The 20,951-nt window shown below is 54.2% G+C and overlaps 1 protein-coding gene across 1 annotated transcript in view; it reads left to right on the forward strand.

The window, feature by feature from the left end:
• IFT140 (intraflagellar transport 140) overlaps window positions 1–20,951 on the forward strand; it is a 69,168-nt gene that overhangs the window by 15,946 nt on the left and 32,271 nt on the right. The window contains 7 exon segments of the mRNA XM_032326724.1: window positions 474–565; window positions 7,350–7,477; window positions 10,735–10,852; window positions 12,585–12,715; window positions 14,045–14,213; window positions 15,792–15,923; window positions 18,642–18,829. Coding sequence (XP_032182615.1) covers window positions 474–565; window positions 7,350–7,477; window positions 10,735–10,852; window positions 12,585–12,715; window positions 14,045–14,213; window positions 15,792–15,923; window positions 18,642–18,829 — 958 coding nt within the window.

A 20,951-nucleotide genomic window follows, 5' to 3' on the forward strand; every position in this document is an offset into this window, starting at 1 on the left:
GCCTAAAGTTTTCTTGTCCCATGTTTCTTGCTCTGCCTTGTATTATGCCCATGATTAATGTTTCCTCGCCCAGTGTGGACCCCCAGGGCCAGGCTGAAGTTCTTGTCCCCTCAGTAGGACAGCACAGCGGGTGCTAGGGTGCTTCCTGTCGTGTGTGTGATTGTCTCCCTGGCTGGATAAGAACCCATCTAGGGACAGAGGCTAGGGCTGGTGGCCTCCAGAGGCCCCCCTAAAAACCTATGCTGCCCCAGACCACACATGCAGTGCTAGTCAGATGGGAGAGGCGGCTCATGACCAGGCCAGTGAGCCTGGGGCCGCGTCCCTCTACCTGCCCCGGGCCCGCGCGCCATCCCTGTGCCTCGGGGCCTCGCTCTCCTCATCTATGGGACCCTGGAAACGCAGCCCTCACGACACCATCTGAGCACACGTGGAGAGACGGGCCGCTGCCACATCACGTTTCTCTCTCGTGCTAGGAACCTTCCTGTGCGAGTCTCCCGTGTTAGCCATGTATGAGGACAATGTGTACACCGTGGAGCCAAACCGAGTTCAAGTTCGAACCTGGCAGGTAAATCGCTGCTCTGGGGCGAGTGGGCTTGGAGAGAAGAGCCCTAAAGTCCGTTTCTAAACCGAGCCAGAGCTGCTTACTGACTCACTCACAGCCCCCCACCAGCTGCTTGCTGGTCCCCCAGGGCTCTGGGCCAGCGGGTGCATCGGCTGCCGGCCCCTGCGAGGTCGGGAGGCGGCCGGGCCTCGCACAGTGAGGAGGACGATCACTGGGGTGTTGTGTGCTCCGGTTGGCAAGAGGGAGGCGTGTTTGCTGGAGTCAATGCCCATCCCCAGTGTCCATGAGCTCAGGACAGGCCTTTCCCTGCATGAGTCTGAGGGTGAGCCCTGGTGGGAGAGGAGCGTGGGCCTTGCAGGTGATCGGCTCGAACGCAGCCTCGCTCCCCTGGTGGCATGGAGTGGGAGGCCCCCGCCAGCCAGCATCCCTGACCCCGCACTGGGGGGCTGACAGGCTGCATTACTTTCCTGAGCCTGCCGTAATGAAGTACCACAGATGGGGAACCTTCAAGCAATACAAATTTATATTCTCATGGTTTAGGAGATCAGAAGTGCAAAAATCCAGATGTGGGCAGGGCTGGCTCCTGAGGTTTTGAGGGCGCATCCGTCTCAGGTTCTCCCAGCCTCTGGCCATCGTTCTGTCTTTGCCTCTGCGCTAACCCGGCGTGCTCCTTGGGTGTGTGTCCTGGTTTTCTGTACCCTAAGGGACACTTGTCCCTGCATTTAGGGCCGTCCTCATCCAGAATAATCTCCCCTTGAGAACCTTAATTACATCCGCCAAGACCTCTTTTCCAAATAAGGTCACAGTCACAAGTTGTAGGTGGCTGTAGCTCTTGGGGGCCACCACCCAACCCGGTACATGCAGCAGTGCTCTGTGTCAAGGTCGGGAAGACCTTCACAGCCCTGGTTTCAGCTCTCTATGCCCTGCTTTGTCTGTCCCTGAGTTGTTCGCCTAGGATCCAGCGTTCCGTTTCTGGAGGCTGCCGTACGCACACACCGTGTCCTTGTCCCTCCCTGGGGTTCTTCCTGGTGGGCCTCATAATGGGTGGGAGGTGCGACTGGGGGAGGCCCTGGAGTAGAGGCCTCACGTGGGGAAGCGGCCCCCTGGGGGAAGGCGCTGGGGGATAGGGGGCTAGGCTGCTGGTCCTTGGCCTACTGGAGGTGGGAGGGGAGCTGGAGGGAAGGAGGCCGAAGCCCGCTGCTGCTGACACTTGTCGGGGAAGTCTGCTGGGGACATATCCCCAAGGTCGGGAGGGGCCGTGTTAACGACCCAGGAAGGGCTCATTTCTGTGAGCAAGGCAACCTGCAGGCCTTGAAGGGTCAGGGGGCGGACAAGCCCCGGGGAAGCGGCCGTGAACCTTAAGTGGGAAGCTGCCAGTTATTGTACCAGCAACAGTGGGTTTATCCGGGAGTAGGGGAGAATTGCAGTCTGGGACGAGCGAGCTACTCCCACCTCCAATAGGTCGAGAACCTCCAGGGCCCAGCAGCCTACCCCCGCTGCCCCCCCACCACACCTTCCCCCAGGGGACCACTTCCCAGCAAGCTACAGCAAAATCACCCCAAGCCTGCGGGACCCAGAAGAGGCACTCTTCTGTGGGGGCGTATGGGCTGCTGTGAATGGAAGGTCCGCCGGAGCGAGCTGGGTGCTGCAGGCCTACTGGCTTCTCGCCGGCTGGGCTGCTGCTGGGGGAGGAGCACCCCTTCCTTCCTCCTACTGGGAGAGTGCCGGTGAGCCTTTGAAACAACTTCGGAAGCAGGGGTGCTGACCCTCGTGCAGTCAAAACTCCATGTGGAACTGGACTCCCGAAAACTGGTGACTTGGACTCTATAGACAGCGCAGCCGGGGAGTGCACGTTTCAATCCGTTCCTTATAGTCTGTATCGCACTCTGATGACAACAAAACTGGGGGAAAGAAAATCACAGGGAAGAGAACTACCTTCACAGTCCTGCACTGTATCCAGAAGAACGTCTGCGAGTAGGCGTGTGAATGGACAGCGGCAGCTCAAACCCCTGGATGGGCCAGAGGTCCAGCCGCTGCGCCCACTTGCATGGCAGGGGGTCTCTGCCTGCTGGGTTGGTGCCCAGCCAGGCGTGGTGGTGCTGAGCGTGCCCCCTGCTGGCCTCCTGGCTCCGCTTTCTAAATGAGGTTTCTTTTTGTTAAGTTTCCCATTTCCCCTTTTTGACCGAGATCATTCTTTGAAAGCATCACTGATAAATCAGGTTTTCCATACTTAGTGGCGTTGTCCCTCAGTGCCGGGAAGGACTCTTCCATGTTGTCATGTCTGCTTCTTAGGCGAAGCGCATAACTTGATCCAGACCACTTAGGGCCAGATTCGAGTAACAACGAGGGTCAGGAGGGAGAAAAATCTCAGGTAGTCCAACTGAAAATGTGTATCTTTCCAATGCTGCAAGCCTTAGAGAGCATCTCCTTGTTGAGGACGTCATTTTTATTTTAAAGTTTGAAGAGATAACAAAATTCAAACCTTAAAATAATGGCATAGAACAGTAAGTAACATGATAATTGTGTGATGGACCAGAGCCAGGTGTGAGGGTAGCCAACCGAAATATTTCCCGGCCGTTACTCTAGTATAGGCAACATAGGTGAGAAAGGGTCTGTCTGTGAATCAAGCCCGGAGTCGTGTATGCCTGCTGCAGCCAGGAGAGCAGAGCGGCGGCTGCCAGAGCGCACCGGGAGAGCTGAGCACGTTTGCCAGGATCAGTGCAGGTGTTGAAAGGAAGCAGTAGATGGCAAACTCTGCGCAAAACAACAGAACTTCCAAGACGTCTTAAAACCGTACTGTTATTTCAAGAGAACTCTGTGGAACGAGATGCATTCTCAGTTATACAGATAGAAAGTCATGAATTCAGACACTATGACTTTGGATGATCGTTCTTTTTTTTTTTTTTAAGATTTTATTTATTTATTTGACAGACAGAGTTCACAAACGGCAGAGACGCAGGCAGAGAGAGAGAGGAGGAAGCAGGCTCCCCGCTGAACAGAGAGCCCGATGCGGGACTCGACCCCAGGACCCTGAGATCATGACCTGAGCCAAAGGCAGAGGCTTAACCCACTGAGCCACCCATGTGCCCCTATGAAATGCATTTGTATCAATAGGTGTCTCTGGATTATACTTTTGACAGGTGGGACAAGTGAGGTGGGCACTTGTTGTGGCCTCATTAATATTTCCGCAGCCATGTTTGTTCATGAACACTATCATTTTGTCAGTAAACCAGTGGTTTTAATACACACAGGATGGTAATTAGTGGGATGTTGGCATTTCTGGTGCGGCCAGATTATAACTCGGTCCAAACAACAATTTTCTTCTTATTAAGTTCACAGTTGTTAGATTTCTGCCATTGTCTTTCTTTTCTGGGGCCAACTGTTGGGTATCTCTTGGTCAGTTTTTCTAAATTGTCATTTGAAAGAATATCCCTTCGGAAAATGACAGCAGTCTAGCTATCAGTCTCCATGACAGCAGCATTTTTGGTGGAAATATCAGTACTGTGGTTTTCTTTGGCCTCCAGAGAGTCAAGTCCTGAATGCCCAGGAACCTTAATGGCCAGAGCCACTGGCAAAAGTGCAGCCTCGAGGGCATCTGGCTGGCGCAGTCTGTGAGGCTTCCAACTCCATGACCTCGGTTCAGGTCATGATCTCAGGGTGGAGGGATCAAGCCCCATGCTGAGCTCTGCACTTAGCACAGAGTCTGCTTAAAGATTCCCTCTCTCCCTCTGCCCCTCTCCCTGCTCTCTGTCTCTCAAAAAAAAATAAAGTATGGCATCTAATAAATTTTGGATATAGGAGTCATCTTAAATTTTGTCCCCTTTGAAGCTAAGGAAACCTTGTTGATTCCTTAATATCCCCAAATCGTGGGCTACCCCAGAGGCCTACGATGGCCAGTATAAATGCGTTCAGCTTTGCCCCGGCTGACGTGCAGGCTCCAATACGGGTGTGCAGTGGCCTGTTGGGCAGCGGTCACTGGCAAGGAGGTGCTGCCTCGATGTCCTCACAGGGAGTGGCGCCAGCAGACCCAGCACGGTACTTAACCATTGTCTTCCTTCAAATACAAATCATCAGAAGCTGTGAAAATGAGCATGGGGTAGAGGAGTTGCCCGTAAATTGTTCTGGGGAGCCCGGAGTGATCTGGCAGCGCTCAGCAGTCCTGAGGAGTTCATTTGCATCCGGATGTGGCCCTTGTTCTGAGATCAGGTGCGCAAAGCCCCGCGCCTGAGGTTGAGCATGCTGCACGTTTTCTCCGGAGACTCGTCTCTTTGAGGGCGGAAGTCTGAACGGGTGCGTGTTGTATCCCGTGTGCAGGTTTGTGCAGCGGGAACAATCTTCCACCCGTTGTCACAACCTAGAGTCTGCAAAAAGCTGTCTTCCAGATCGGCTTTCCAGCTTTGTGAAAAGAGGGGTGCTGGCAGAGACACCAGGACACTGCTGGCCGTGCTTACCAACTGGAGCACTGAAGCTGCGCAGCAGGGGTCCGCTGTGCTGAAGATTCCACACGGATCCGCTGCCCAGAGTGCGGGAGCGTTGGAACAAGGGGGCTGAGGGATAACAGTCACTGCTCACAGGCCCTCAGGCAGACCTCCGTCCCCAGCCACGGGTGTTTTTTCTCAGAGGCCAAAACAGGCATCTTACAGGGCCTAGTGCAGGGGATAATTAGTCCCTGAGCCGTGTAATCTGTTACGGGTCTGATGTCTTGAAGGCCAGGCCTTATTTGTAGGGTGCTCTTCTGGGGAGAAATTTTGCGGGATCGTTTGAATCTTGATGGGAGGTGCACTGCGGAGTCTGCCAGTGTGAGTTGAGGGCTTTGCTTAGAAGGACACTGAAATAAAAAGGAAAAAAGAAAGAGGACAGTGGCTCATCCAATAAAGACAATTAACCAGGCAAGCCTGGAAACCCAAGGAGGGGCATGGGAAGCTGGGAGGCGGTTGTAAAGGACAAGTCCATTGGAGTGCACCGGACTTCCAAGAATGGTGGCTTCTCGCTGGCTGGGCTGTTGCTGGGGCAGGAGGAAAATCTTCCTTCCTCCTGTTAGGTCTGTAACTGGTGCCGAGATAGCCCCCTGCTGCCCACCTTCTTTCATTTTAAATGAGGTTTGCTTTTATTACTTTTCACCGGGATATGAACACGCTGAGAAAAGCAGGACAGACCTACTCGGAAAGGAAGAGCTGCCTGCTGGGAAATATGGTGGCGGCCATGCATCCTGGTTGTCTGGCCATGAGGGCCTCTGATAACCAAGTGGCCTGGAGTTAAGTCTTGTTAATTTTTTAACTGAACGCGTTCAGCGTGTGTGCGGCAGCGAACGGTAACTCTCAGGTTTTGGGAGCCCGGACCGCATGTCTCCAGACCCTTCTCCAGAGCAGGGCACTCCTGAGGACATAGACACACAAACCACGGTTATTGCTGCTCCACTGAGACGATGCTAGACGGCCGCTGTGCACCTTCCAGCCGTCTAACGGGACTTCTGTCCAGGCAGGGAGGTAGAGCTCCACTCATCCCGGAGTTTGATGCCTTTTCAGGCAGTGATGGTTGGGCACCCCCTGGGGGCCTCACTTACGGGGCTGGCAGTGGTGGAAGCGGAGGTGGTGGGAGATGAGGCAGGAGGGCCACCGGGCTGGACTGAAGGCCCTCGCCTCGAAGACAGTGGGGTCGCGAAGCCTGGAGTGACGGTCACAAGCATTCTGGCTTGTTTTCTTGGTTTTGTGTGATCTTCTCCTAGAAGATAACTTTGTGTCTGTGTAGTGGGGAAGCCTGGGGGTGCTGGCCCACAGTGAGGTCAGTTAGGGGGGCCACCAGTGAGGTGTGGAGACCTGGAGCCGGGCGGAGGCCAGAGCAGAGGGCAGAGGCTGTGGTTGGGGACTAGTGAGTAGGTGAATGGCAGGTACTTACGGAGGGAGTCTCATAGGTTCCCAGAGCCGGTTCCAGGTGGTGGGGGCAGGGCTCCCCAGATACCACAGCATTCCCAGAATTCCCCTCAGTTGTGACACTATCCACCCAGAGACAGCGTCAGCCCCACAGGTGAGGGGCTCAGCCCCACTGACTGCCCCCACCCCCACCCCAGACGCCAGTCCACCGTCCTGTGCTTCTGATCCAGCCTGCAGAGTGGAAGGTCCCTCCTTCTCGGGTTCTTCCAGTGGGCCAGAGTGGCTTCACCTTGCTCAGGACACATTTACCGGTTTATTGAGGCATGGGATAAAGGAGATGGATCAACAGTCCAAGGAGGAAAGGCACAGGGCAAGGTCTGGGGAGGGTACAGAGCTCCCAGTCCTCCCCAGGCGCCATTCCCCAACACCTCTGGGTGGTTAGCTACCTGGAAGCTTTCCGAACCCAGTCCTTTTGGGTTTTCATGGAGCTTGATTGCATAGTCATGATTGACTAAATCATTGGCCATTGGTGATTGGTCACCTTGGGGGGTGACCTGTCCCCTCCCTGGAGATTGCGGTGGGACCAAGAGTTGAACCATCTGATCGGTGGTTGATTGTCTTGGCAGCTGCCCTGCGCTTGGGCGAAGACCCAAAGTCCCCTTTAGTAACAGAACAGAAGACACTGCTGTGGCCCTTATCCTGGGAAATTCCAAGGGTTTTAGCAGCTGTGAGCACCGGGCACTGCTGATCTTCCCCATGTAGCGTTAGAATCTGCAAGGCGCTGGGTGCACCCGGGCCATCAATAAGCACTGAGTGTCTGTGTGGTGCACAGGGTCACCTGTGAGTAATGTTCAGGATCAGACGTGAGAGGCTGCACAGGCTGCTTTCCTCAATCCTCATTCTTCCCTTTTTCTCAGGGGACCGTGAAACAGCTCTTACTGTTCTCCGAGGCAGAGGGGAACCCATGCTTCCTTGACGTCTGTGGAAATTTCCTGGTTGTGGGGACAGACCTGGCTCACTTTAAAAGCTTTGATCTTTCCCGAAGGTACAATTTTTGTCTAAAAGTACAGGCCTACTTGGAGGTACTATGGGTTTGGTTTCAGACCACTGTGGTAGAGCAAATATGGCCATAAAGTAAGTGAGAGGAATTTTCTGGTTTCCCAGTACGTGTAAAAGTTATGTTTATTTCTGCTGCACAGTAACATTGTGTCAAAAAAATGCCCATGCCTTAATTAGAAATTCATGTTTTTGCTAAACCACACTACCCGTCATGCACACTCTCAACACACTGTCAGCACGGATCACAGGTCACCGTAACAAATCCAAGAATCACGAGAAGGTTCGAGTTGATGCAGACATGACCGAGATGTGACAGAGGCAGCAAGTGAGGAAATGCTGCTGAGAAAAAAAAATGGCACTGACTTGCTCAACACAGCTTGTCACAGACTTCATTTGTTTAAAAAAAAAAAAAAAGATGTGCATTAAAGTGGGGGATGCCTGCGCACATTTTAAAAAATTAGTCAGGAGACAGAGAGGTGTGTAGAAATGGATAGGAGCTGGAAACTCACCCTCTTGTTCCACTAATTGTTTTTCATGACTGAATTTTTTTGTAACATCTTATGTTTTGGCATAAATCCTTCTTTTTTTTTCTTTTTCTTTCTTTTTTTTTTAAGATTTTATTTATTTATTTGACAGAGAGGAAATCACAAGTAGATGGAGAGGCAGGCAGAGAGAGAGAGAGGGAAGCAGGCTTCCCTGCTGAGCAGAGAGCCCGACGTGGGACTCGATCCCAGGACCCTGAGATCATGACCTGAGCCGAAGGCAGCAGCTTAACCCACTGAGCCACCCAGGCGCCCCTGGCATAAATCCTTCTTTTTTTTTTTTTTTTTTTTTTTTTTTTTAGATTTTTATTTATTTATTTGACAGAGAGAGATCACAAGTAGGCAGAGAGGCAAGCAGAGAGAGAGAGGAGGAAGCAGGCTCCCTGCTGAACAGAGAGCCCGATGTGTGGCTCGATCCCAGGACCCTGAGATCATGACCTGAGCCGAAGGCAGCGGCTTAACCCACTGAGCCACCCAGGCGCCACTGGCATAAATCCTTCTTAAAAATTATTTATTTATCTACTTATTGAGAAAGAGTGAGAAAGCAAAAGAGGGGAGGGGCAGAGGGCAAGGGAGAGCATGCATCCCAAGCGCTGCATGCTGACTAGGGAGCCGCACGCGGGGCTCCATCTCAGGACCCTGAGGTTGTGACCTGAGCTGACCCTTAACCAATGGAGCCACCCGGGCGCCCCTTGGCATAAATTCTTGGTCTTTGTATCCTGGGGGAGGGAGCAAACAGGATGACAGTTGAGCACGTAGAGCACAGGGTAGTTTTTAGGTGGTAAAAAATTTTCTATGTGGTTGTCAGAGCCTGTAGAACCTTATATCATGTAGTGAGCCTAAAATGTATGCCAAGTTCAGAGATCTTTTCGGGAATCCCAGGATGGAACACAGGACATGAAGGAACACTGCGAGTGTGCCAGAAACATGCGAAACGGTCTCCCTGCTTTGGGGATCGGAGGCTTGTTGACACTGTTGGCCTAGGGTCACACACAGAGCTGCCTTGCAGTCCGCAGTGCACCCTCCCCTGACCCTGGCCGTGGAACGACCAGCCCGCACCGGCGTTTGGGTGCAGAGGCGAAGGACTGGGTAGCCAATGCAAGTTTTGGGAGCTGGGACTTCACTGTTGGGAGGAGGTGACAGGTAAGCAGGGGGAGGAGGCGAGAGCAGCCGCATGGTGATGGGTTGAGTGAAAGTCACGTTTAGCTTAAGACAGACTCAGTTGGGTCAGATACCCCTACATCCGGCAGTCCGCATGCATGTCCTGGGTGTGTGCAGCGGCTGAGAGGTTGCGAGCGCACCCTGCTGCGGGTCTCCATGGCATCCTCCATCAGGAGGACCAGGCTCCTTAGAGACATCATGGGACTGAGGCAAGAAATGTGCCCATGAGCCTGGGGTCTGGGAAACTGTCCCAGCCCAGAAGAGCCGAAGGAGACAGGACTGTGAAATGTCATGTGGGGCCTGAGGGGCTCCAACGACAGAGGATGTTAGGGAAACACAGAGGAAGTGGGACTTCCGTGAAAACAATCGAGATGAGCCTCTGCTGTCCAGCCAGTACTTCTTGGAGCAGCAACCAGCTAGAACCGGCTAATGCAGGCTGCTCACTTGCAGCTCTGTGCCCCTGTCGCTGCGGCACATCAACGACAGCCAGTTCTGGCAGGACCAATGGGGACAAGCGGGGTACAGAGCAGCTGCTTTTTGTGTCAGAAGAGTGGGGGAGGGTGTATATTTAATTTGTTCAGTAAACCTAGGAATTTTAAAAATTTACCCAGACAAATCTTGAATCATTATGTTTACACCTGGAAGTAATACAATGTTATTGTCAATTATACCTCAATTTAAAAATTTCATTTTAGGGGCGACCAGGTGGCTCAGTCATTAAACGTCTGCCTTCGGCTCAGGTCATGGTCCCAGTGTCCTGGGATGGAGCCCCATGTCGGGCTCCCTGCTCGGTGCAAAGCCTGCTTCTCCCTCTTCCACTTTCCCAACTTACGTTCCCTCTCTTGCTGTGTTAAATAAATAAAATCTTTAAAATAATAATATATTTTTATTTTATTATGTTTTAAGGATTTCATTTATTTATTTGTTTGGGAGAGGGGAGCTTGAGCAGGAGAAGAGGCAGAGGGAGAAGCGGTTTCTCTGCGGAGCAGGGAGCCCAATGTGGGGCTTGATCCCAGGACCCTGGGATCATGACCTGAACGGAAGGTACATGCCTCCCCAACTGAGCCACCCAGGTGCCCCTCAATTTAAAAATTTAAAAAAGTTTAGGGGCGCCTGGGTGGCTCAGCGGGTTGGACCTCTGCCTTCAGCTCAGGTCATGATCTCAGGGTCCTGGGATCGAGTCCCGCATCAGGCTCTCTGCTCGGCGGGGAGCCTGCTTCCCCCTTTATCTCTGCCTGCCTCTCTGCTTACTTGTGATCTCTGTCAAGTAAATAAATAAAATATTTTTTAAAAAATTTTTAAAATATTTTTTTAAAAAGTTTAAGTTCGCCCTGTGTTCTGAGCTGGCCCCCCTCCTGGGTGTCCAGATCCCCAGAGCAAGCACGCCTTGGCCTTCAAGGAGCCCCGAGTTCTGTGAATGAAGGTTTCCAGTCACTCAAAGAGCCAGTCCTGGCACCCTGAGCTGCCCGCATGCGAGGAGGGTGGATGGCTGAGGGGCGGGCTTGTGCTTTGCCCTGAGACCCTTGTGTCCCCCCTACAGGGAGGCGAAGGTGCACTGCGGTGACAAGAACCTGGCGGCACTGATCCCGGGCGCCGTGGCTGTGGCCTCGCTCAGGTGTAACGCCAGCGGCAGCAAGATCAGCATCCTCCTCAGCAAGGTGGGCGGCATCGGCGGTGGCTGTCCCAGGACCACCGTGTTACTGGGTGCCCTCATGGACCGGGCACCGTGGGTACCAGCCAGTGGTTGAACAAGAGAGCTCGGCCCCTCCCCATGGCTGAATAGACACCCATCTAAGAATGAGTCAACCTGCTACATGGTGCTGGGCAAGCCACCAATCGGGAGGCTTCCCGAGGACCGTGACCCCACCACACAGAGGCACGGAGAGTACAAGGGGGAGGCAGAGCCTGGCCTGGCCAAGGGTCTACAGTCCATGGCAGGGGCAAGGCCGAGGCTGGCACGGTTGGTGGGCCGCCACGCAGGAGCCAGCCTTGGCACAGGGCTGAGGCAGGAGAGTGAGGAAGCAGCTTTCTCGGATTGCTTCTCAGTGTGGGGGTGTGCGCACATTTCCTGGGGGCCCGCCGCAGCCGTCCTGAGGGTCGGGATCGGCTGGTTCCAGCCCTCGCAGCAGTGTGGAGGTGGAGGGGAACCTAGTGAGGCCCCTTTGCGGGGCTGATGGCACGTCCTGTCTCTGTCGAGTTAGAGGCATCAGAGGGCAGCAAGTGGGCCTGTAAAGACAAGCTTGAGTCTCAGAAGGGCAGTGTGGCTGGAAATGGGGGATCTCAGGAGGAAAAGAGCAGCCCTGCCAGCTGGAGCACCAAGACCGGACACGTGGAGAACGGTCACTGCATCCCGGGTGGATGGTCACTGATGCGGGCAGCTGGATGGCTGTGCCCGAGCACACGTGCACCAGAGCAGAAGCGGGGCGTGCAGGGGGGAAGGGAGGAAGCACCCCAGGATGGGGTGCAATCTCCGTGGTGCTGGGCAGGAGTGGGGACGGCACAGGGATGCCTGGCCGCGCAGGCCCACTTCTCCGGAACACAGTGACACTGAGCATTAAGAACACCTCTCCTTGTGCTGGAATTCTTGCCTGTGGTAAAAGAGAAAATGACAAAAAGAAGTTCAGGTAGCACAAGGGAGCTGCAGGGAAAATCAGCTGCCACCCGCCCCCGCCGGCACTCCCATGGGGTTGGGGAGTGCCAGGAGCAGAGGGTCTGGATTCCCACAGGCAGGGTCTGGGGCCAGAGGCCGCGCACCTTCATCATCACCGACGCATCTCCGGTCTGTCGCTCATCTTTGCTTGCGCTGGCTGTGTTCCTGGTCACTAGAAGCACATTCGTAGGTCCTCAGACCTGTTGATAATTTTGCGATTTTTCTGTTGCTCTCTACCTTACAGTATCCTCTTCTGTCTGAAATTTTGACAAATTCATTTTTTTTACCTTTCTTAAGTACTCAGGCCCACTTAGCATTCTGCCATCTTCTAGAATAAAGCCTTGCACGGTCTACCTGAACTCTTGGCGTTTGTTGCCCGAGCAACCAAGCTGATTCCCTCTTTCCTATTTTTGTCACCTGCATGAGAACTGTTTTTTTGGGACCCAGACTCCCGCGTGTCCGTGTGGTCAGTCCATCTCAGCAAAGATGACGTCACTGCAGTCAGCACTGACCACAGCTGGATAGTGGGAGTCGGGCATTCACGACGCATTAGGATTTGTTTTCAGTGCTTGGAAATTACAAAGTAGTGATCGAGCAGGGGTCTTAGTGGGATGAAAGTAAGTCGATGTCCACATTAGGAGTGCCAGAGTGGCCAGTGGGTCGTGGACATGACACTTGTTCTCAAATCTGTGGTGTGTCAGCCCAGTGGTACTGTGAGCTCCGTTTTTCTCTTCCCCCAGGCAGACAACAGCCCCGACTCCAGAATCTGCTTCTACGATGTGGAAATGGACACGGTGACCATCCTCGACCTCAAGACGGGGCAGATTGATCAGAGGGAGACATTGTCCCTCAACGGCCAAGAGACCACGAAGTAAGACTGTGGTCTGGGAGGGTTTTATGGGAAATGCTGACACTGCTGTTGAGTTACTGGTCAGCTCCTGGGAAGGTTGCTGAGCTGTGCTCCAGAGCTCGGGGACCCTGGTAGTTACCAGGACCCCAAACGGGTAGGACAGCCAATATGCCCGGGCCATGGGGATGGACTCGAGCCTCTGAGGTCCTGGAATTATCCGGAAGAACCGGGCTTCTGGAAGGTGGTGGTGGCCAGAGCTGAGTCTCAGGGAGGGCGTGGCGGTCACCCAGCTGCCAGCACCTGAGAAGGGAGGGATTCTATGTGGGTCGACATCGTATTTCTAGAGAAATAGCGCGGACTCTTCAGGATTTCATGGTCGTCATTCCTTCTGCCGCAGGGAATGTCCACCCTGCTCTGTGGAGGGCGCCCATTTGGTTCTGCAGGAAGGGACGCCCGAGGGCCATGGGCGCTGCTCTGGGCACGGGGTGGACGCTGAGACCAGTGCTTCACCGAGCGCGTGGCCGCACAGTCCACGGCTGGCCTTGCTGGCTCCCGTTCCTTTTGCTCTGTCACAGCCCCTGCGGGCCTCCTGGCCCAGCTCAAATCCTTTTCCAGAACCTTCTTTCTCCTGGTGGCTTAAACTGACTGCTGCTGGTGGTCCCACCTGGACACCCCACCCCACTTCTCCCCAGCCTTGCTCTGTTCTAGGGCTCCAGATGTCCACAGGAACCAGTTGCCATCACCGGAGCGCCATTCCCCAGAAGCTGTTCTTGTCCGCCCTGCTCACTCTTTGTGGTCACCTGGTCTGAAACCTCCCAGCTGACCTTTCCCTCAGTCCCCCGTCTGTGACTCATCCCGTGTTCCTTGTTTGAGCTGTGTCTTAGACTTGCCCTCCACCCTCCACCTCTGAGCTACATCCGGCCCATCCTGTCACTTCTCCAGAGGCGGTGGGACAGTGCGCAGCCTCCCCTCAGACGCCTGTCTTCTTCTGAGATCCGACCCTTCCTTTGCCTCCGGACACAGCTCGTCTGTGGGCAGCACGGCAGCGCTTGGGCCCCAGGTCGCCCCAGCAGCCCGCACGGCAGGAGCCCTCCATGGCGGCGGCTGCAGAGCCAAAGCAGAGCTCCCTGGCGAGACTCCGCGGGGCCTCTCGACCAGCTCACTTCAGTCTGGGTGTCCTCAGGCAGGCTGTGCGCAGGGAGCTGAGCAGAGCGGCTCCGGAGCCAGCCGCCTAGGTGGTGCCCGCTGGCCTGCTGACGCCGACCCGGATCCCTGGCACGCGCTTCCAGAGGCCGCGAACACGGGTGCTCCTCTCGGCTCTCAGGACTCGTGCCGGGCCTTCTCTTACAGGAGCCATGCCTTCGTGGATGAGAAGCTGACGGATCTCATCCCCTTGAACCATTTCTGGGACCAGAGCGAGCCCAGGCTGTTTGTGTGCGAGGCCGTGCGCGAGGTGCCGGGAGACCAGCAGCAGCCCAGGGACAAGAAGCCACCCACTGAAGACAGTCCCAGCCCAACGGTACGGTAGCCACACCGCCTTTGTATCTAGTCACAGGGGGCTCAGGGGGCTCATGATCCTCCCGATGTGCTTTATGGGGAAGTTCGGGGGCAGTTGGTGCCTGGAGCAGAATGCCACCTTGAGGCTGCCTGGCCTGCATCCCCCTCTGGGTTGGCGCAGCCCTCTTTGTCTGGTCTCACTCACACTGTCCTGTTTCAGTTTTCCTGTTACGTTGAGTGTGGCGTATTTCTGTCTGGGGCCCAGCCCGTGACCGAAAGTGTTATGGAGCTAAGCCATGGTGGGGGCCTGTCTTGGGGCTAAGTCAGCCGACTGTCACTCTTCCCACCAATGGGGCCGATTCCCACTGCATTGGCCTCCTTGACTGCTCCCTGGCCTCCACCCTGACCAGACTCCCAGGCTCTGCGGGGCATGCCTCCCCCAGGAGGGCCCAGGACTCCAACACTGTCCAGACTCGTGCTGTTGGAACGTCTGTGCTCCCTGGGAAAGCCCAGCAGCCAGCCGGGCCTCCTGCTATGGTCTTGTTCCGGAGGGGTCCATAGTAGGTTCCCTGTACGTCAGCAAGGGCAGCTGGCCTGCTTGCACTGGCCAACTTGTCTCCCTACCACAGGGTGGGGGGGAGCGGGGGCCCCAAGATTGTCAGCAGTCATGCCCCGAGACTTTTGGAAGCAGATCCGATCCTTGGCTCTGAAACGCCGAGTGGTAAAACATGCAGAGCAGGTGTCTCTGGTGTCTCGCTCTGGAAGTGAGAGGCAGGCACACGCGGGGGGCTTCTCCCGGAAGAGGGTGTCAACCCCAGGCAAGCGAGGAGGGCGCGTGCTGATCTCCCGTGAAAGACACTTCCCGGCACTCTGGTTGGAGACTCTATAGGGCTCCTGTGAAGATGATGAGAAAGTGCGGGAACCGGCACAGCGACCTGGCACAACAACCTCCCACTGTTCTGGTCAGGCATGTTCCACTCACGCGGACGGTGCTGCTGCCCCAGGTCACACACAGCGGGACCCAGCCGAGCCCCCAGCCTCTTGGCTCCGTGTCCCTTCTCCCTTCAAAGCAGAGGAGAAAATCATTCTGCTGTTGGTGGTGCTTTTAAAGATCGGTTTATTTATTTTTAGAGAGAGCATGTGAGCAGGGGAAGGGAGGGGGAAGAGAATCTCGAGCAGACTCCCCCTCTGAGTGCGGAGCCCCAGGCGGGGCTCTGTCTCATCACCCCAAGATCATGACCTGAGCCGAAATCAAGAGGCAGAGGCTCAGCCGACGGAGCTCCCGGGCGCCACCACTATTACAGATTTTTAAATGGGAGTCAAGGAACTGAACAGAAAAACCTGGAAACAGAGTTCTTTAGCTTCATTCACCAACTGTGATGGGAAGAATTAGCTTTTGCTGCAAGAAAATCCATGCGTGTGAAGGGCCTAGCCGCTCTCAGAATGCACGAGGTTCATCCTTCCAGAAGCGGGGAGTGGATTATCTGTGTACCACCGTGTTCGCCGGTTCCTCCTTTGTTCTGTGTTGTGTGTAAACATCCTAACCCTGAAAATAGGAATTAGATGCCGAACTGCAAACAACAGTTTCCCTCTCTCGCAGGCGGACGTGATGATTCTGTCCTTCTTCGTGACGGAGGAGCACGGCTTCTTGCTCCAGGACAGCTTCCCCCGGCCTCCTGCCTACCAGAATCTTCTGGGGATTGAAGTGCCTCATTATTACTTCACGAGAAAGGTCGGAGCCCGATGAACACAGGGCCGCGTTCTCAGGTCCTCCTCCCCTGTTAGGCAGGAGTTTACGGAGAGCCGCCAGGGTGCCCCGGCTCCCCTCCTGTTAAGTGAGGCGAGCCATCTGCTCTTATTCGTTCCCTAGAAGTCCAGCAGTTAGGAGGTTTCTGGGTCAGGAAACTTACAGGACTTGGCTTTGCCGTCAGGACAGGGTAGGGCTGAGGTGGAGGGTCCAGGATCCCCGGACTCAGGGCTAACGACGATGCAGACCTGCACAGTCCCAGCCCCAGGTGGTGGCCCTCTCAGGAGCCGCATCGCACATACTTGTGTTTAGTGGTAACAGATGGGGTTGTTAGCAGCCACATATGCACACTCCCAGCTCAGCTGTTTTGGATAAGTTCTTGGCCTTCTCTGGGCTTGGCCTCCTCGTCACCCTGGCCCCTAGAACCGTGAATGTCCCACGGCAAGGCTGCTGGGTGCCACAGCTCTGTCCACACGGCCTGCCTGCCTTCCCTCAGTGTAAACCGTCCGTGCTGCCACGACGTTGCCACACCTCCTTCTTACTTAGTGCTCCTTGGTCGTTTCCATTTCTCCTCAAGTTGAGAGCTCAAAAAGTTATGAAGACACTTAAGGTCCTTTCTATGACATTTCCCCCATTACTTTCCCATCACAGATTGTGGTTTACTCCATACGCTGACATGCCTCCTCTCTTCCCCCTCCTTTCCGCCTGCGTCCACCCAGCTCCTGGTCCCAGAGAGCAGGTGTGTGTGGCACGGCTCTGAGTGCCACTCCCCACCTACCATCTGTTCCCCGAACCTTGCCGTGTTCCCAGGGTCTGTTTTACTTTACTCTAAGCTGCACTTGTCCACCCGCTGGTCGTGTCTGCTTGCATGCCTCGGTCACCAGGCTTGTTGGGGACCGTGGTATCACGGCAGCCCCTGGGTGGGAGCAGCACACCCGTGTCGCACCACAGAGCTCTCACCTGGCTCCGACTGTGGCACAAGCAGTGTTTGTCACAAGCACCCAGTGTTTGTGACTCAGGGAGTTTGTTCATCCGGGTTGGCGATATAGGAAGTCTTCCCAATTTTTTTTGTTTTAAGGATTTTATTTATTTGACAGAGATCACAGGTGGGCAGAGAGGCAGGCAGAGAGAAGGGAAAGCAGGCTCCCTGCTGAGCAGAGAGTCTGACTCGGGGCTCGATTCCAGGACCCTGAGATCATGACCTGAGCCGAAGGCAGAGGCTTAACCCACTGAGCCACCCAGGTGCCCCGGAAGTCTTCCCAATTTGACCTCTGATGTGGCTGTAACAGATGGCTCTGAAGCATTGTGTTTCTTTAATGCCGCCCTTCTTCAGGTTACTGGCCTGTATTCAAGGCCCTCAGCACGGGTCCGGGGGCTCCCCACCTGCACGCTCGAGGTGTGGATGTGAGTCTGATCCCCACAGGGTCCCCAGCTCTGTGTCCTCCTCTCAGAACAGAGATTAGGCTCCAAAATGTGGGCAGCGGTGAGTGCATGTGGCAGGTGACCCACAGGCTGTCCTGTTTGTGTGAGAATTCCCAAGCGCAACCGCAGTGTGCCTGTTCAGTCAGAACTCAGCATCAGACGGAAGTCAGGCCTCTGCCCTGTGCTTTGTGCGTACATCTTCTGGAAGTTCCCACTCAGTGCAAGCTCTGCAGCACTCAGCCTCCTCCAGACACGACCCGAACTGTGCTCCTCCATGAGCCCTAGATTCGAGCCACCCAGACGGTGGGCTGCCCCGGGTCCTTTGCTTATGCTCTGCTCTATACCTGGAAGAGTCTTGCCATCCACACCTGGGTCTGACAGATCCTCCCCGTGTTTGAAGGCCCAGGTTAAGTGCCCCCCTGACATGCTGACATGGGGGACCACAGGTGAACGGCAGAGGGAGAAGTGAGATGGGGGCTGCTGGGAACTGAGAGAGAGGCAGGGGTCACACAGCAGCAGCAGGATGAGATCAGGATTCCTGGGCCAAATTCCGCCGTGGTGAGTGGTTCCCCCAGAGCACCCTGCAAGTCTCAGCTGCCACTCAGATACCATCTGGGTGCTGGACAATTCAACTCAATTCTTTTTTTTTTCCCCTTTTTCTTTTTTTTTTTACTGAAGTACAGTTGATATCTGAAGTTGTATTAGCTTCAGGTATACAATATAGTGACTTAACACTTCTGTCTACAGCTTTTGTGCTCAACATGACCGACTCAGTCCTGACACCATCCACCCAGAGACAGCGTCAGGTCCCACAGATTAGGGGCTCAGCCCCACTCAACCGCCCCCACCCCAGATGCCAGGCCCCGGTCCTGTGCTTCTGACCACAGGCCACAGAGCAGAGGCTTCCTTGTCCTCTGGCACACTAGGAATCCAAGTTATTGTTTTAGAAGATTCTACCTGAAATCATATTGCCGTCACTTAATTTTAAGACTATGCCCAGGTGGGTCATGGAACTTCTTCCTAGGGCAGAACAGACCTGGGAGGCAGGCACCTGCATAGTCTTTTCATAACTATTGAGAAGGTGGCATTAGCAAGCGGCTCTGATGACCTTGAGCGCCCTCAGACTTGCACTGCGTTTAGCAGGTCTGTGGCTAGGCGTTCACACCTGCCATGTCCACGCCTGCAGGCAGACCTGACACTGACGCAGCTCTCAAGGCAGAGACTTAGCGTAGGCATTTGCTTTCCACGAGCTGATGATCAACTGTGGCCTTTGTCATTCAGCCAGGAGAAGCAGACAGAGAAGAGCAGGGGGACTCAGGGTGCCCATGCGTGGGCAGGAGACCCCTACGAGACTTCGTCGGGCTAGAGGACTGCGATAAGGCCACGCGGGACGCCATGCTTCACTTCAGTCTGTTCGTCACCGTCGGAGACATGGATGAAGCCTTCAAGTCTATCAAACTCATCAAAAGGTGAGGACTCTGCTCCCGGAGGTGTCAGGGGGATGTGCGTGGCTCTGGGGTCTGTCTTTAGGGCGCTATCCCTTTCCCACTGAGATTCTGAGGATCAGTAACTCTTCTGTGACTGTGTCATGGCATATCTCATGGTTTGTCACCCGCGGAAACACCACCACTCTTGGGGATGCCAGGACCCCCCCCCCCCGGTGCGCTGTCACAGAACAGGTGTATTATGGGAGCACAACAGGGCGCACAGAGCAGGTGAGCCCGGCTCGCCTCTACGGGGCTCCTGGGCTCTTGGGATGCTGTTAGCTTGCTTTTTTTTTTTTAAGATTTTATTTATTTATTTGACAAGGAGAGATGGAGCGAGAGAGAGGGAACACAAGCAGGGGAAGTGGGAGAGGAAGGAACAGGCTTCCCGCTGAGCAGGGAGCCCGATGAGGGGCTCGATCCCAGGACCCTGGGGTCAGGACCTGAGCCAAAGGCAGATGAACGACTGAGCCACCCAGATGCTCCTACTAGCTTGCTTTACCAGAAAGTGTTCACTGTTCTTCCTAGTTGAAAGTTCTGCAGTTGCTAAATATTTGTAATGCCTGTTCCTCTGGGAATAAGTGCTACCAGACAGGAAGGTTTGAATAACAAACACTCGAAACAGTATAGTGAAAATGCAATTAATGTTGCTGTAAAAGGAATTTTTTTAAAAGAAAGTTTTTAAAGATTGTTTTTTAAAAGATTTTTATTTGAGAGAAAGAGAATGAGTAGGGGGTGGGGCAGAGGGAGAAGCTGGAGCCTGATGCAGGACGCGATCCCAGGACCCCGAGATCATGACCTGACTAAAGGCAGATGCTTAACCGAGCCACCCAGGCACCCCTGTTTATTTATTTTAGAGGGAGAGAGAAAAAGCACTCGTGTGCATGGGAGAGGGAGAGGGAAAGCAGACGCCCCACTGAGTGCGGAGCCATATGTGGGTCCAATCCCAGGACCCTGGAGCTCACTGCCTGAGCCGAAACCAAGTCAGCTCAACTGACTGTGCCACCCAGACACCCCTTTTCTAAAAGAAATTCTTGCTCAAAGGCTGTCTGCGAGTAGCCTCCTGTCTATACCTGAGAGAATTCAGCAGTTCTCAAGAGCATTTGGCAGGTTTTAATCTCCAAAGGATAGGAAAATTATTGCAGAATGAAACTAAAATGGAAAAAAAAGATGAAAAATTCAAGTCGCCTGAAACAGGCCCCGCCCCCCTCCTGGCCTGCCACAGAATGCCCTGCAGCGAAGGTTTCTGTAATGTTGAAGCACCTTTCAAAATAGCACACGAGCCCTAGTCCTTTGTCTAATTTCTAACACAGTGAGGCCAGACTTTGTGATGGAAGAGCCTTTTGCACGCTGGCTGTGGATGTGGACAAAGAGGGTTCTTAGTTTGGGGGGTGAACCGGAGTCCGGATGGTATGGACCAGCCTTCCTCTGGTCACCTGTCATTTAATATAAACACAGTCACAGACCGTGATCGACCACAAGGTCAACTTGAATACTTCCACATACCCTTACATGGTTGTATGTGTAATATAGTGAAGCTGTAGATCTTAAATATTTTATTATTTTTTTGGAAGACTATTATTTTTAGCATGTGATTTGGGGTCGAGGGGAGTCCTTTGCAGATAGTAGCTCAGAGGTTCGAGGAAGGTCAGACTTGAGTGTTGCCATGAGCTGGTATCAGACATGACCTGGTTATTTCTACAGTGTGTGATGAGTTAATTATAAATGGTCACGCGATAGATGCTTTTTTGGTCATTCTCAATTGCTCTTTTTGGTTTTTTAAAGATTTTATTTATTTGAGAGCGAGAGCAAGGGGAGAGAGAGCAAGAGGAGAGGGGGAAAGGGGGAAGCCAGCTTCCCTCCAAACAAGGAACCCGATGCAGGACTCCATCCTGGGACCCTGAGATCATGACCTTAGCCAAAGGCAGGCGCTTAACTGACTGAGCCCCGCAGGTGCCCCTGCTTTATGTTTTCTAAAGCACCAACCCCAATCTGCTGTTCGTTTTTCCTGGAGACGAACCACACGCTGATCTCCACACACTCTGGAAGGTCGAAAGCAGCAAGGCCTAACGTTTCTTAGCAGGAGGCAGCCTCATGTCGGGGAGGC

This window comes from Mustela erminea, chromosome 20, assembly GCF_009829155.1.
Source record: "Mustela erminea isolate mMusErm1 chromosome 20, mMusErm1.Pri, whole genome shotgun sequence".
NCBI classification, from domain to species: domain Eukaryota; kingdom Metazoa; phylum Chordata; class Mammalia; order Carnivora; family Mustelidae; genus Mustela; species Mustela erminea.